The 13925-nt window shown below is 43.6% G+C and overlaps 1 protein-coding gene across 15 annotated transcripts in view; it reads right to left on the reverse strand.

Annotated features, from left to right (window-relative positions):
• LOC110516361 (ATP-binding cassette sub-family C member 9) overlaps positions 1 to 13137 on the reverse strand; it is a 74399-nt gene extending 61262 nt beyond the window's left edge. For 9 of the 15 annotated variants that reach the window (XM_090201095.1, XM_090201090.1, XM_090201085.1 and 6 more), the window contains exons 1-7: positions 11125 to 13137; positions 9823 to 9997; positions 2717 to 2858; positions 1692 to 1813; positions 1299 to 1465; positions 950 to 1085; positions 662 to 768 (exon numbers count right to left, since the gene is read on the reverse strand). In XM_090201095.1, the coding sequence (XP_090057221.1) occupies positions 662 to 768; positions 950 to 1085; positions 1299 to 1465; positions 1692 to 1813; positions 2717 to 2858; positions 9823 to 9973 (825 nt within the window). In that variant the 5' untranslated portion in view covers positions 9974 to 9997; positions 11125 to 13137. The remainder of the gene's footprint in view (positions 1 to 661; positions 769 to 949; positions 1086 to 1298; positions 1466 to 1691; positions 1814 to 2716; positions 2859 to 9822; positions 9998 to 11124) is intronic. The other 6 variants (XM_090201096.1, XM_090201091.1, XM_090201087.1 and 3 more) reach the window with 3 other exon arrangements.
• Between the last annotated feature and the right edge of the window lie 788 nt (positions 13138 to 13925).

The following is a 13925-nucleotide window of genomic DNA, read 5'->3' on the forward strand; positions in this document are numbered from 1 at the left end:
GTACCTTGTCAGCTCGGGGATTCAAACTTGCAACCATTTCGATTACTAGCCCAACTCTCTAACCACTAGGCTACCCTGCCGCCACAATTTCCGCCCCAATTGCCGCCCCAATTATAATGGACAGTCTTTAGAGATATATTCAAACCTATCCCGGGCTTGACATGTGTATAGGATACAAGTGTAATATATCTAACACACAGAGTTTTAACTGTAGAGAATCTGATCAGAATGTTCTAATTAAATTAAAGCAGGGATCCATTGAATGGTATGTCACTGCACTGGGGATCCATTGAATGGTATGTCACTGCACTGCGGATCCATTGAATGGTATGTCACTGCACTGGGGATCCATTGAATGGTATGTCACTGCACTGAGGATCCATTGAATGGTATGTCACTGCACTGCGGATCCATTGAATGGTATGTCACTGCACTGGGAATCCATTGAATGGTATGTCACTGCACTGGGAATCCATTGAATGGTATGTCACTGCACTGGGGATCCATTGAATGGTATGTCACTGCACTGGGGATCCATTGAATGGTATGTCACTGCACTGGGGATCCATTGAATGGTATGTCACTGCACTGGGGATCCATTGAATGGTATGTCACTGTCAGAAGCAGAATATGAAACTCTGTCACTCCCTCCTCCACTCACCCTCTGATCCTCGTAGGCGTCTTTGAGCTTCAGGTAGTTGGTGAGGGCTCTCATGGCGATGGGGAGTTTGCCAATCTTCTTCAGCTCAATGGGTCTTTTATGGGCTCCTGTGATCAAGCATTCAATCCATCCAGATAATTGAACATCAATCAAAGTCATTTTAACATCAGTAGCTGTCACAAAGTACTTTACAGACACCCAGCCTGAACCCCAAACAGCAATCAATGCAGAAGCGGAAGAACAGTGGCCAGGAAAAACACCTGGAAGGAAGGAACCTAGGAAACAAACCTATAATCAGGGGGTTCATCCACCAGTATGTGGCCTTGGAGAGGAGGTTGACGAAGGGCTGGAGGAACCTCACTCCCAGGTCCTGAAGGTCCTCTGGAGGCTTTACCTTCTGGGGGTTGGCGAAGAACACGTACCTCTACACGGACACCAGGACACAAAGACAGAGACAGACACACACATACCAGGTAAAAAAGTAAAAAGCCAACAGGAGCTGAAATAAAGACCATGCATCTGCTATCAGATCACATCAGTACACCGCATCACATCCTCCTCTTCCTTCTTCTCTTTATATAGAACCTCTATGACCCCTGACCCAGGAAGCAGTCAGTCCACCAGTGTTCTAACTCACCCTGACCCTGATGACGTTGATCTCTACAGCCATGAGGAGTCCGTACAGAACGACCAGCAGGGCTGTGATACAGAACCTCAGGTGCAGCACTCCAACGCCGTACTCTGCAAACTTCCACAGCTTGATGGACTTGGTGATGAACGCCAGAACCCAGTAGATAAACAGAGCTGAGGAAGGAGGAGGTTGGTCACTTCGTGCACTACTTTCCCCAGAGATGTATGACAAGTATACTTCATGATGTACAGCAGAATGGTTCATGTGTAGCGAACTGTGTTTGGGCCATCTGCCATAGCCTCTAAACTACTACACCAAAGGGAGGCTAATTCAGCACTGCTCAAACACTAACTGTTAATTTGGAGTAATGAATGCACTGATGGTATCATTTTGACTCACCCAGCAGTAGTTTGGGGAAGTTGGAGGTTTCTATGTTGTGGTAGTACACCACAGATGTAGTGGCTGCTATGAAACCCATAAACGCTGGCATAAAGAGGTGGAGGTGATTGGTGTCCATCTGTCTGAAAGGATGGAGAGACAGGAGGTTGCATCAATACTCAAAGAAACATAGGCACTTTGTTATGCCATGTATCTCTGCTTTATAGGTTGACGTTGTATTCAGTCTCATACAGTTAACATACAGTTAACATACAGTTAACATACAGTTAACCCAGTAGAATTCAAACTTTTTCGCCAGGATTGCCGGGGACCCCATTTTTCGCAATAATTTATCACAACCCCACCAACGAATCTAATGACACAAGCTTAAAATCAGTACATTTCTATTTTTTACATCAACAAATAACATTTTTTTAAATGAAAAGAAACCAATAAATACATTTACTCAATACAATTTTATTTTTCAAATGATCCTTCTCAAAAACGCCTGTATATTGTACCATACAATAATCTGTACTCTTAATTTTTTGTCCCCCTCCCACACCAAAATTGAAATATATTTGTATCAAATGTTGTGCGACACTGAAACATGGAAGGAAGCTGCTAGCTTCAGCCACTAAATAAGCAGGTGGTGCAATCAGCAGGTTTTGATGCAGGGTTTGTGATGCGTCAGACGATGGCTCCGATCATAGCTTTGTGTTACTGCAGCATTGTGGAGGATCTTATTGGTTGCAGTCTGGGTAAACTGGAGAGTGGGGTTATTTTGAGGGACAGTGGTTTCATTTTTCTATAAACATTGGTCTGGAGGGAAGCAAGGAAATGCAATAGTTCACTGCACCTGAAACTTGGGAGTCATTCGTTTTAGGATACAACAACGGCAGAGAGGAATAGCACTTCTTCTGTAATCTCAGCAACGCAGAACAAAATCTCATGTGAACACTGGCTTCTGACCAGCTACTAACGTTTCCTTTTCCACAGTACACTACCTCTTTGGTAACAGGAAGTAGTTTTAGGGGGTTTCTTACTTGTTGGAGACGATTCCCTCAGCGATCTCACAGACGTGGACAAACAGCAGAGTGAATGTGAGGATCCAGCGCAGGTTGTGTCCAGGGAAGTGGAGCCAGGTGTTATGGTGGATCTGAACCTTAGAGCTCTGACTGCCCCAGCCTAGGGGGAGGGAAGTGGAGCCAGGTGTTATGGTGGATCTGAACCTAAGAGATATGACTGCCCCAGCCTAGGGGGAGGGAAGTGGAGCCAGGTGTTATGGTGGATCTGAACCTAAGAGATCTGACTGCCCCAGCCTAGGAGAACACACACACTCAGATAAACAGGAACATAAGCACACACGCCTAAGAACGCATGCACAAACATGCAAACACACAGGGTTGGGTAGTAACGTCATCCACAAGTAATCCAAGTAATGACGTTACTCATTTAGAGTAATCCAAACGATTACATTAATGATAACTTTATTTGTCATGTAATCTGTAATCAGTAACAGATTAAGTAAACAGATAAACACAGCAGTTCATTCTAAAGCAATCTGCATATTATCAAGGTTTTCCTGCCAAACAATGAAAGTCATGGATATTCTGGGTGACTCTTGGATAATGCAGGCAACTTTGGCAAGTGCCCTCAATGGTCAACTGTTTGTAAACCTTTAAGTCTAATGGTCAACGTTAACTGTTTGTAAACCTTTAAGTGTAATGGTCAACGTTAACTGTTTGTAAACGTTACTATTTTTGTAAACATCTAAGACCAATGGTCAACTTCAACTGTTTGTACACTTTACTGTTTGTAAACCTGACCAATGGTGAACTTTAGCTGTTTGTGAACCTATAAGACCAATGGTGAACTTTAGCTGTTTGTAAACCTATAAGACCAATGGTGAACTTTAGCTGTTTGTGAACCTATAAGACCAATGGTGAACTTTAGCTGTTTGTAAACCTATAAGACCAATGGTGAACTTTAGCTGTTTGTAAACCTATAAGACCAATGGTGAACTTTAGCTGTTTGTAAACCTATAAGACCAATGGTGAACTTTAGCTGTTTGTAAACCTATAAGACCAATGGTGAACTTTAGCTGTTTGTGAACCTATAAGACCAATGGTGACCTTTAGCTGTTTGTGAACCTATAAGACCAATGGTGAACTTTAGCTGTTTGTAAACCTATAAGACCAATGGTGAACTTTAGCTGTTTGTGAACCTATAAGACCAATGATGAACTTTAGCTGTTTGTAAACCTATAAGACCAATGGTGAACTTTAGCTGTTTGTAAACCTATAAGACCAATGGTGAACTTTAGCTGTTTGTGAACCTATAAGACCAATGGTGAACTTTAGCTGTTTGTAAACCTATAAGACCAATGGTGAACTTTAGCTGTTTGTAAACCTATAAGACCAATGGTGAACTTTAGCTGTTTGTAAACCTATAAGACCAATGGTGAACTTTAGCTGTTTGTAAACCTATAAGACCAATGGTGAACTTTAGCTGTTTGTAAACCTATAAGACCAATGGTGAACTTTAGCTGTTTGTGAACCTATAAGACCAATGGTGAACTTTAACTGTTCTTTAAATCTAAAGGTCAAAGCAAACCCTCAGAACATACTTTAACACAGAAACCGTGTCTCCATAAACACTCAGAACATACAGTAACACAGAAACAGTGTCTCCATTAACACTCAGAACATACAGTAACACAGAAACAGTGTCTCCATAAACACTCAGAACATACAGTAACACAGAAACAGTGTCTCCATAAACACTCAGAACATACAGTAACACAGAAACCGTGTCTCCATAAACACTCAGAACATACAGTAACACAGAAACAGTGTCTCCATAAACACACAGAACATACAGTAACACAGAAACAGTGTCTCCATAAACACTCAGAACATACAGTAACACAGAAACAGTGTCTCCATAAACACTCAGAACATACAGTAACACAGAAACAGTGTCTCCATAAACACTCAGAACATACAGTAACACAGAAACAGTGTCTCCATAAACACTCAGAACATACAGTAACACAGAAACAGTGTCTCCATAAACACTCAGAACATACAGTAACACAGAAACAGTGTCTCCATAAACACTCAGAACATACAGTAACACAGAAACAGTGTCTCCATAAACACTCAGAACATACAGTAACACAGAAACAGTGTCTCCATAACGTATCACCGCCGGGTACGGCAACTTCTCCGCCCACAACCGTAAGGCTCTCCAGAGGGTAGTGAGGTCTGCTCCACCCACAACCGTAAGGCTCTCCAGAGGGTAGTGAGGTCTGCTCCACCCACAACCGTAAGGCTCTCCAGAGGGTAGTGAGGTCTGCTCCACCCACAACCGTAAGGCTCTCTAGAGGGTAGTGAGGTCTGCTCCACCTACAACCGTAAGGCTCTCCAGAGAGTAGTGAGGTCTGCTCCGCCCACAACCGTAAGGCTCTCCAGAGGGTAGTGAGGTCTGCTCCACCAACAACCGTAAGGCTCTCCAGAGGGTAGTGAGGTCTGCTCCACCCACAACCGTAAGGCTCTCCAGAGAGTAGTGAGGTCTGCTCCGCCCACAACCGTAAGGCTCTCCAGAGGGTAGTGAGGTCTGCTCCGCCCACAACCGTAAGGCTCTCCAGTGGGTAGTGAGGTCTGCTCCGCCCACAACCGTAAGGCTCTCCAGAGGGTAGTGAGGTCTGCTCCGCCCACAACCGTAAGGCTCTCCAGAGGGTAGTGAGGTCTGCTCCGCCCACAACCGTAAGGCTCTCCAGAGGGTAGTGAGGTCTGCACAACGCATCACCGGGGGCAAACTACCTGCCCTCCAGGACAGCTACAGCACCCGATGTCACAGGAAGGCCAAAAAGATCATCAGGGACATCAACCACCCGAGCCACTGCCTGTTCACTGCCTTTCTAGGGAGTTTTTCCTAGCCACCGTGCTTCTACACCTGCATTGCTTGCTGTTTGGGGTTTTAGGCTGTGGTTTCTGTACAGCACTTTGAGATATCAGCTGATGTACAAAGGGCTTTATAAATACATTTGATTTGATTTGATTCACCCCGCTATCATCCAAAAGGTGAGGTCAGTACAGGTGCATCAAAGCAGGGACCGAGAGACTGAAAAACAGCTTCTATCTCAAGGCCATCAGATTGTTAAACACAGAGAGGCTAGTGCTGACTCAAATATCTAGCCACTTCAATAATTAAAAATTGGATTTAATAAATGTATCACTAGTCACTTTAAACAATACCACTTTCTATAATGTTTACATACCCTACATTACTCATCTCATATGTATATACTGTACTCTACACCATCTACTGCATCTTGCCAATGTCATTCAGCCATCACTCATCCATATATTTATATGTACATATTCTTATTCATTCCTTTAGATTCCTGTTAGATGACTTGTTAGATATTACTGCATGGTCGGAACTAGAAGCACAAGCATTTCGCTACACTCGCATTAACATCTGCTAACCATGTGTATGTGACCAATACAATTTGATTTGATTTGATTTGAAATGAAAAACACACACACAAAGATTTGACCAGGAAGCATCAGTTAATGTTTTCCTCAGGGACTGGGCTGCTAGTCAGAGCCATTCCCATTAAGCAGATGAGCAACAGACACACCCAGTCAGTTTCCCCAGAGTAGGCCTTCTAGAACAACACAACAATAGATTGTTATCAGTAAACGTTGGGTTAAAGTGCAGAACGTTGGATTTGTCTGCTGGCGGGCAGAGAGGCCCCTACTCCGCTAAAACCATTGACAACTGCGTGACATTTTCAAGGAGTTGCCAACTATAAGTTACCAAGCATGCTTTTCACCATCAGTAAACATAGTTAATGTCATTTTAGATAGGCTACAGTACGTGAGGGTAGCATATTGATTCGGCATGTAGCTAACTAGCTAAGGAAGCAACGTGTGTTTTTTTAGCTTGCTTCATCAGAGAAGACTTTTGGAAAGAGCTTGAAATCAGCTAGTAGCCTATATTTTGAGTCTAAAATTGTCCTGGTGAAGTTGTCTCCTCGCCACTTCTGGCAAGCAAATCAAACAATATTTAGAGATAATGACCTAGCAAATTTATCCACGTAAAGTTAGCTGTTAGCTAGCCAAATTGATGTGATTGGGGAAATTACATGATAAGAGAGTGATGCTGAGAGTCAGTTTTCACTTTAAAATGCATGTCAAACAAAAAACAATGATTCCCAAGTTGAACAAACCCGACCCTTATATGCACAAGGACGACTTTTAACAACTTCCACTGAACATGTTACAAGAACACATTTACACCAGTGCAGATGCAACGTTTGTTAACAGAATAATGGCTTGTGCTGTCGGTGCCGTCATTCTGTTACCAAATTTTGCATCTGACCTGTTCTTCAAGAAAACGTGTTTTTCTATGTTTTCTCACAGTCCCACAACAACTCAGAGACCACGATCCCACAGTCCCACAGTCCTCCTGCTCAGTTAGATAAAGTCTGGGCCAGAGCCAGGAGTCTAACCAGCTGTTCTGTGGTCTGGGGAAAGCTGTTTTATGTTGACTGGGGAAAATGAGACTGACAGCCAGCAGATCAATGAAGAACACATTTTTTTATTTAACTAGGGAAGTCAGTTTCAGAACAAATTATTATTTTCAATGACTGCCTAGAAACAGTGGGTTAACTGCCTTGTTCAGCGTCAGAACGACGGATTTTTACCTTGTCAGCTCGATGAATCGATCTAGCAACTTTTCGGTTGCTAGTCCAACGCTCTAATCACCAGGCTACCTGCCACCCCACATACAGACCAGTGCTGAATGTCCCACACAAGATCAATCATAGGGCTTTACACAGAGTTTCCTATCTTCTACACAGGACTGTGAGTCTGTAACAGTGGAATTGATTACACCCAGTCGGTGGTCAGTAGGCGTTATGCTGCTTTAAGGCTTTATATGAACGGTGAAACTGAAAGCTCAGAAAGAATAAAAAATAGCTTGTATACAGTGCAGCATCTTAATACTGCTTTCTGTTGGTGAAGCATGTGTGGGGGATGACAGTAGCTTGAATAGAGTGCAGCAACATAACAGTGTTTTCTGTTGGTGAAGCATGTGTGGGGGATGACAGTAGCTTGTATACAGTGCAGCATCTTAATACTGTTTTCTGTTGGTGAAGCAGGTGTGGGGGATGACAGTAGCTTGAATAGAGTGCAGCAACATAACAGTGTTTTCTGTTGGTGAAGCAGGTGTGGGGGATGACAGTAGCTTGAATATAGTGCAGCAACATAACAGTGTTTTCTGTTGGTGAAGCAGGTGTGGGGGATGACAGTAGCTTGAATAGAGTGCAGCAACATAACAGTGTTTTCTGTTGGTGAAGCATGTGTGGGGGATGACAGTAGCTTGAATATAGTGCAGCAACATAACAGTGTTTTCTGTTGGTGAAGCAGGTGTGGGGGATGACAGTAGCTTGAATAGAGTGCAGCAACATAACAGTGTTTTCTGTTGGTGAAGCAGGTGTGGGGGATGACAGTAGCTTGTATACAGTGCAGCATCTTAATACTGTTTTCTGTTGGTGAAGCAGGTGTGGGGGATGACAGTAGCTTGAATAGAGTGCAGCAACATAACAGTGTTTTCTGTTGGTGAAGCAGGTGTGGGGGATGACAGTAGCTTGAATAGAGTGCAGCAACATAACAGTGTTTTCTGTTGGTGAAGCAGGTGTGGGGATGAAAGGATTGTTACCAAAGGCATCCTTGAATCATGTTGCTTTGGGATTGTCACGAACACACCCACATTAACACCCACACAAACACAGACCATCAGAGCTAAAGCAATTATGTCCCTTTCTGATCCCATTGTGTCCCCTTCTGAGCCTGTTCTGTCCCCTTCTGAGCCTGTTCTGTCCCCTTCTGAGCCTGTTCTGTCCCCTTTTGATTATATTCTGTCCCCTTCTGAGCCTGTTCTGTCCCCTTCTGAGCCTGTTCTGTCCCCTTCTGAGCCTATTCTGTCCCCTTCTGAGCTTATTCTGTCCCCTTCTGAGCCTATTCTGTCCCCTTCTAAGCCAATTCTGTCCCATTCTGAGCCTGTTCTGTCCCCTTTTGATTCTATTCTGTCCCCTTCTGAGCTTATTCTGTCCCCTTCTGAGCCTGTTCTGTCCCCTTTTGATTATATTCTGTCCCCTTCTGAGCCTGTTCTGTCCCCTTCTGAGCTTATTCTGTCCCCTTCTGAGCCTATTCTGTCCCCGTATAAGCCAATTCTGTCCCATTCTGAACCTATTCTGTCCCATTCTGAGCCTATTCTGTCCCCTTCTGAGCCTGTTCTGTCTCCTTCTGAGCCTTTTCTGTCCTCTTCTGAGCCTGTTCTGTTCCCTTCTAAGTCTATTCTGTCCCCTTGTAAGCCTATTCTGTCCCCTTCTGTGCCTGTTCTGTCCCCTTCTGAACCTATTCTGTCCCCTTCTGAGCCTGTTCTGTCCCCTTCTGAGCCTATCTGTCCCCTACTGAGCCTGTTCTTTCCCCTTCTGAGCCTGTTCTGTCTCCTTCTGAGCCTGTTCTGTCTCCTTCTGAGCCTATTCTGTCCCCTTCTGTGCCTGTCCTGTCCCCTTCTGAGCCTATCTGTCCCCTTCTGAGCCTGTTCTTTCCCCTTCTGAGCCTGTTCTGTCTCCTTCTGAGCCTATTCTGTCCCCTTCTGAGCCTGTTCTGTCCCCTTCTGATTCTATTCTGTCCCCTTCTGAGCCTATTCTGTCCCCTTCTAAGCCTGTTCTGTCCCCTTCTGAGCCTATTCTGTCCCCTTCTGAGCCTGTTCTGTCCCCTTCTGATTCTATTCTGTCCCCTTCTGAGCCTATTCTGTCCCCTTCTAAGCCTGTTCTGTCCCCTTCTGCCCCTATTCTGTCCCCTTCTGAGCCTGTTCTGTCCCCTTCTGATTCTATTCTGTCCCCTTCTGAGCCTATTCTGTCCCCTTCTAAGCCTGTTCTGTCCCCTTCTGCCCCTATTCTGTCCCTTTTTGAGCCCGTTTTGTTCCCCTCTGGACCAATTCTGTCCATGTTTCTGTTAAACCTTTTTCTGTGTGATCTCTATGATTAAAGGTTGTCACATGTGCACGCACGCACACACAAACACACACACACATCATGAAGGTAAAGGACTATGCATGGTCCACGTACCAATGAAGAGGATAGGGAAGGTGATGAACAGCAGGAAGACGTGAGGGACCAGGTTGAGGGCGTCCACGAAGCAGCCATTGTTCAACATCCCCGTATCCACACTGTAGGCATTCTTGGTCACATTGTTGCCACAGAACGACAGGCCAGCCATGCCACCTTATTGGTCCAGAGAAGCCTGGGGGGAGGACCCAAGCCACAAAACTGTCAATCAAGTCAAGAGCACCAGCTTGTCTAGTGGTTGGACAATGGAGAGGTAAACAATGAAAGTGGTCTAGTCGTAATGCTCTTTTAAAGGTGAATCAGCTTTAAAAAAACACAGGATACATTAGTAAGACTAAAGTGCTTTTATGATTCAAATAACATTAGCCAACGGATACGGTGCTTTCAATATAGAGACTCTTTCTGTAGTGTTGTGGCGTCTCTCTTGTCTTGATGTGTGTTTTGTCCTATTTTTTAAATCCCAGCCCCTGTTCCCGCAGGAGGCCTTTTGGTGTGTCGTCATTGTAAATAATAATTTATTCTTAACTGACTTGCCTAGTTAAATACAGGTTAAGTAAAACATTTAAAATAAACTATGCTTAGAGAGTTTACATGGATCAATAATCATTAAAGGGAGGAATGCACCATACTATTTCCCAAGACTTGACTTTTTCTAATGCAATTTGTGTTAATGCCTGTCCTTGACAACAGAGACTTCACTAACCTCTGTTGACATGGTTGACAACACTGACACTAAGAGCAGTGCACTGTTCTTCACCCGCCTACACCAATTCTTCAAGGAACTACACTGGCACCACAAGTCAAACTGGAATATCTCACTACACAAATATACCTCTGCTTTATTCTGTTTTTCAAGACATGAAATGATGGTACATCTTGATGAGGAATGATCTAGTCTGATGATAGAGAAGGTTGCGGTTTATTCTAGAGAAGCATCACTGACATCCAAGAACTGTTCATCTTATTCCCCCCCTTTCTAAACACAAGTCCTGTTGGCTCTCAAAATAATGGAGCCAATCACATGAAATAATTAACAAACAAATGTTGCCAAACGATGTTAAAATTCATAGGTTTAATATTTATATAGGGCTTTTATACCAAAAGCATATTATACAAGTAGTTGTCCAATTGAAGCTGGAAAGTCGTTTTCCGAATGTTATTCTGATAAGAACTCAACACCACTCGCAAGAAGAGTCGTTTTCAGACCTCTCCTATGAGTTATATGACCATGTACCTGAACACATGGCACAACATAGCATATACGGCCATAACAGAATAATAATAGTGATCAGTGTAGCTTACCTCAGAGAAGTGTCCTTATTGACGCGCTTTCATTCAGGTCGCCTGGTTTTTGGAGACAGTAACCACACAGCATAAATTGGAGGTGGTTATTTTTAGCCTTACAGCGCATCGGCTGGCCATACTGCTACCCCCTATCGGATTTCAAAACTTGACCAAGTCTGGTGAGGCAAACTTCCCTTGCCGCTAGGTTCCAGCACCAACCATGTGGTGGGGTAAGGTACATGTGTAGGAATGGTAGACATACTGTAGCAGGCTACAACGTGAGGGTTCGGTTTTATAAAACAGATTCATATTTTTAAGAGGGTTCCATTTCTTAGGCAAAGGCTTCAGTAGATATTTATATATGTTTTTATGAACACACAAACTGTATTCTGTGACTGAATATAAATATACGATTTGTCCATATAGTTTATACTTGGAATTGACATGTCTCCTACAAGGACATGGGAGGACCTTGGATAGGCAAGTCTACAACTGACCTCTAGGCTACAATTATATTGTTAGGCGCAATGAACCAGTAAGTAGCCTACAGATGTATGCGGTCAGCAGGTACAACGATGAATCAGACCTATATGTGAAGTAAGCACTTGCCATTGACCTTAGGAATGTGCAATTATTGTAGGCAAAAAAACTTCGTTTATTATACTAATCATTGTATCTTTTGGAACCGTTTCATATCTCGAGGTGCGCGGTTTAGATGACAAGGGGTACACATCATGTGACCTGACAATGTGTGAATATTATCATCAGACCGAGTCAAAGGAAATAAATATTAGGCTTTCTGAGACCATGTATGCAGTTAGTAGGCTATCCGCATTACTTACCCCTATCTACGGCTCCGCTGTGTTCCGTCGGTTTTTTAGACGCGTCCTGTTGTGAGATGTCTTGTCTTGTCCGGTCATTGATTTTATCCTGGTGAGATTTGTGAAATGATGCAATGGAGGACGCTGCCGTTCTGAAGCGAATTCATTCATTCCATTAGAACTGCGCTCGCATCGTCAGTAGCAGCATCGTATGATTATTGCGTCCACTCCTACACGGTGGAAAGACGTGGTTTTCTGCAGAAATATCACTCAGACAGAGGAGTGAGTAATGACAATATCACGTTATTTAGGTCACCTAAAAAAAGGGGGAGTTATCACTTAACGGTTGTGTTTTATTCCGCCGTTTTACCCAAATGATATAGGTAAACGTTTCAGACGTTCTCGTTAAGTTAAAATAAAACGTATATTGGTAAGACATGATGGATGGATCACGTGCCCATTACGCCGACAGACATAAAGCAACCAACATCAGCAAATATGAATTTAGGTCGTTGCATTATCAGTGTGACAATATGAAGATGTAAGCTACAGTGTTGAATTATGTAATAGCCTACACTAGGCTACACAGTGACCATGTTTCCTCAACAAAGAATGATTTATCCTGATTAAGATGACTGATTGAGCAAACAATTTCTTGCAGACAACACTTGCTCGCTGTCTCCTGCATAGGCCTCTGGTTCATGGCTATTCATTATTATGCCAGTTGCCGTGATCGGCCTTTCCATAGTGCTTCATTATAACAGTGTTATTAAATGATCATAGATGACCATGTCTTACCCTGGGCACTGACAGTAATGAGTTATGACTCCTACCCTAATTAAACGGTAACCTGATTTCCGACACAATATGAGTCGGTCATGGTTGCTCATGGTCACGTGGTGATGTAGTCCTGCGATCATCTTGGTCAAACGGCCAAGATGTTGGTTTCTCCAGCGGTAGACCAAGGAATGATTTCATTAGGGTATCTGTGGACCTCCCCCTATCTGCACCTGTAGCCAATGACATACCACTTTACTGACATCTGACTGAACCAAATAATACAACTACTGTACATAAACATTCAATACATATTTCTGCAGTGGCAAGTGGAAGCATAATCAACCCTGTTACACACACACACACACACACACACACACCATAACTCCCTTTACCCTCATGTAGGCTACTGACCCTCTGTACCCTCATGACTGAATCAGTACCAACCATCCTGCTGGCCTCAGCCAAGAAAACACTGTTCCCTCTTTCTCTCTCTCTCACACACACACACACGCACACACACACACACACACACACACACCACTTCAGTAGCCTGAGAACTCCATAAAACTCACACTCTGGGAACATGTTCTATTTTAGCTCCTCCTCTTAGCCCCCATGCCCGTGGTGTGTGTATGTGTGTGTGTGAGAGAGAGAGAGAGAGAGAGAGAAAGAGGGAACAGTGTTTTCTGTTTGTTTGAATGAAAGCTCCTCTGGTTTTTAAGGAGGATTAAGAGATACACGTCTGCTGTATCTTGAAAAGCTTTTTATCTGATTTCAAATAAATATATTCTACATTTCCCCCAGAGAGATTATGGTCTGTTAACCATCTTAACAGAATGATTTAGGATCTTTGATGTGCTCGTTTTGCTTTGTTTTGATGTTGTGTCAGTATCAATATGTCTGGATCAGGTAGAAACCCCTGGTGAAGTATTAGGCCGTTATTAAAAAGGTCCTCTCACTCTCAGTAGGTGATCTTTTAATAAAGCTTTTAAAAGGTCGGCTAAGTGCAGGGGATTCATCAGATGGGCGCAGGCTGCCGTTTGGGATGTGTAACGGATGTGAAACGGCTAGCTAGTTAGCGGTGGTGCGTGCTAAATAGCGTTTCAATCGGTGACGTCACTTGCTCTGAGACCTTGAAGTAGTAGTTCCCCTTGCTCTGCAAGGGCCGCGGCTTTTGTGGAGCGATGGGTAATGATGCTTCGTGGGTGACTGTTGTTG

The sequence above is a fragment of the Oncorhynchus mykiss genome, chromosome 15 (genome assembly GCF_057628025.1).
Source record: "Oncorhynchus mykiss isolate SJ-2025 chromosome 15, ASM5762802v1, whole genome shotgun sequence".
In the NCBI taxonomy this organism is placed as follows: Eukaryota; Metazoa; Chordata; class Actinopteri; order Salmoniformes; family Salmonidae; genus Oncorhynchus; species Oncorhynchus mykiss.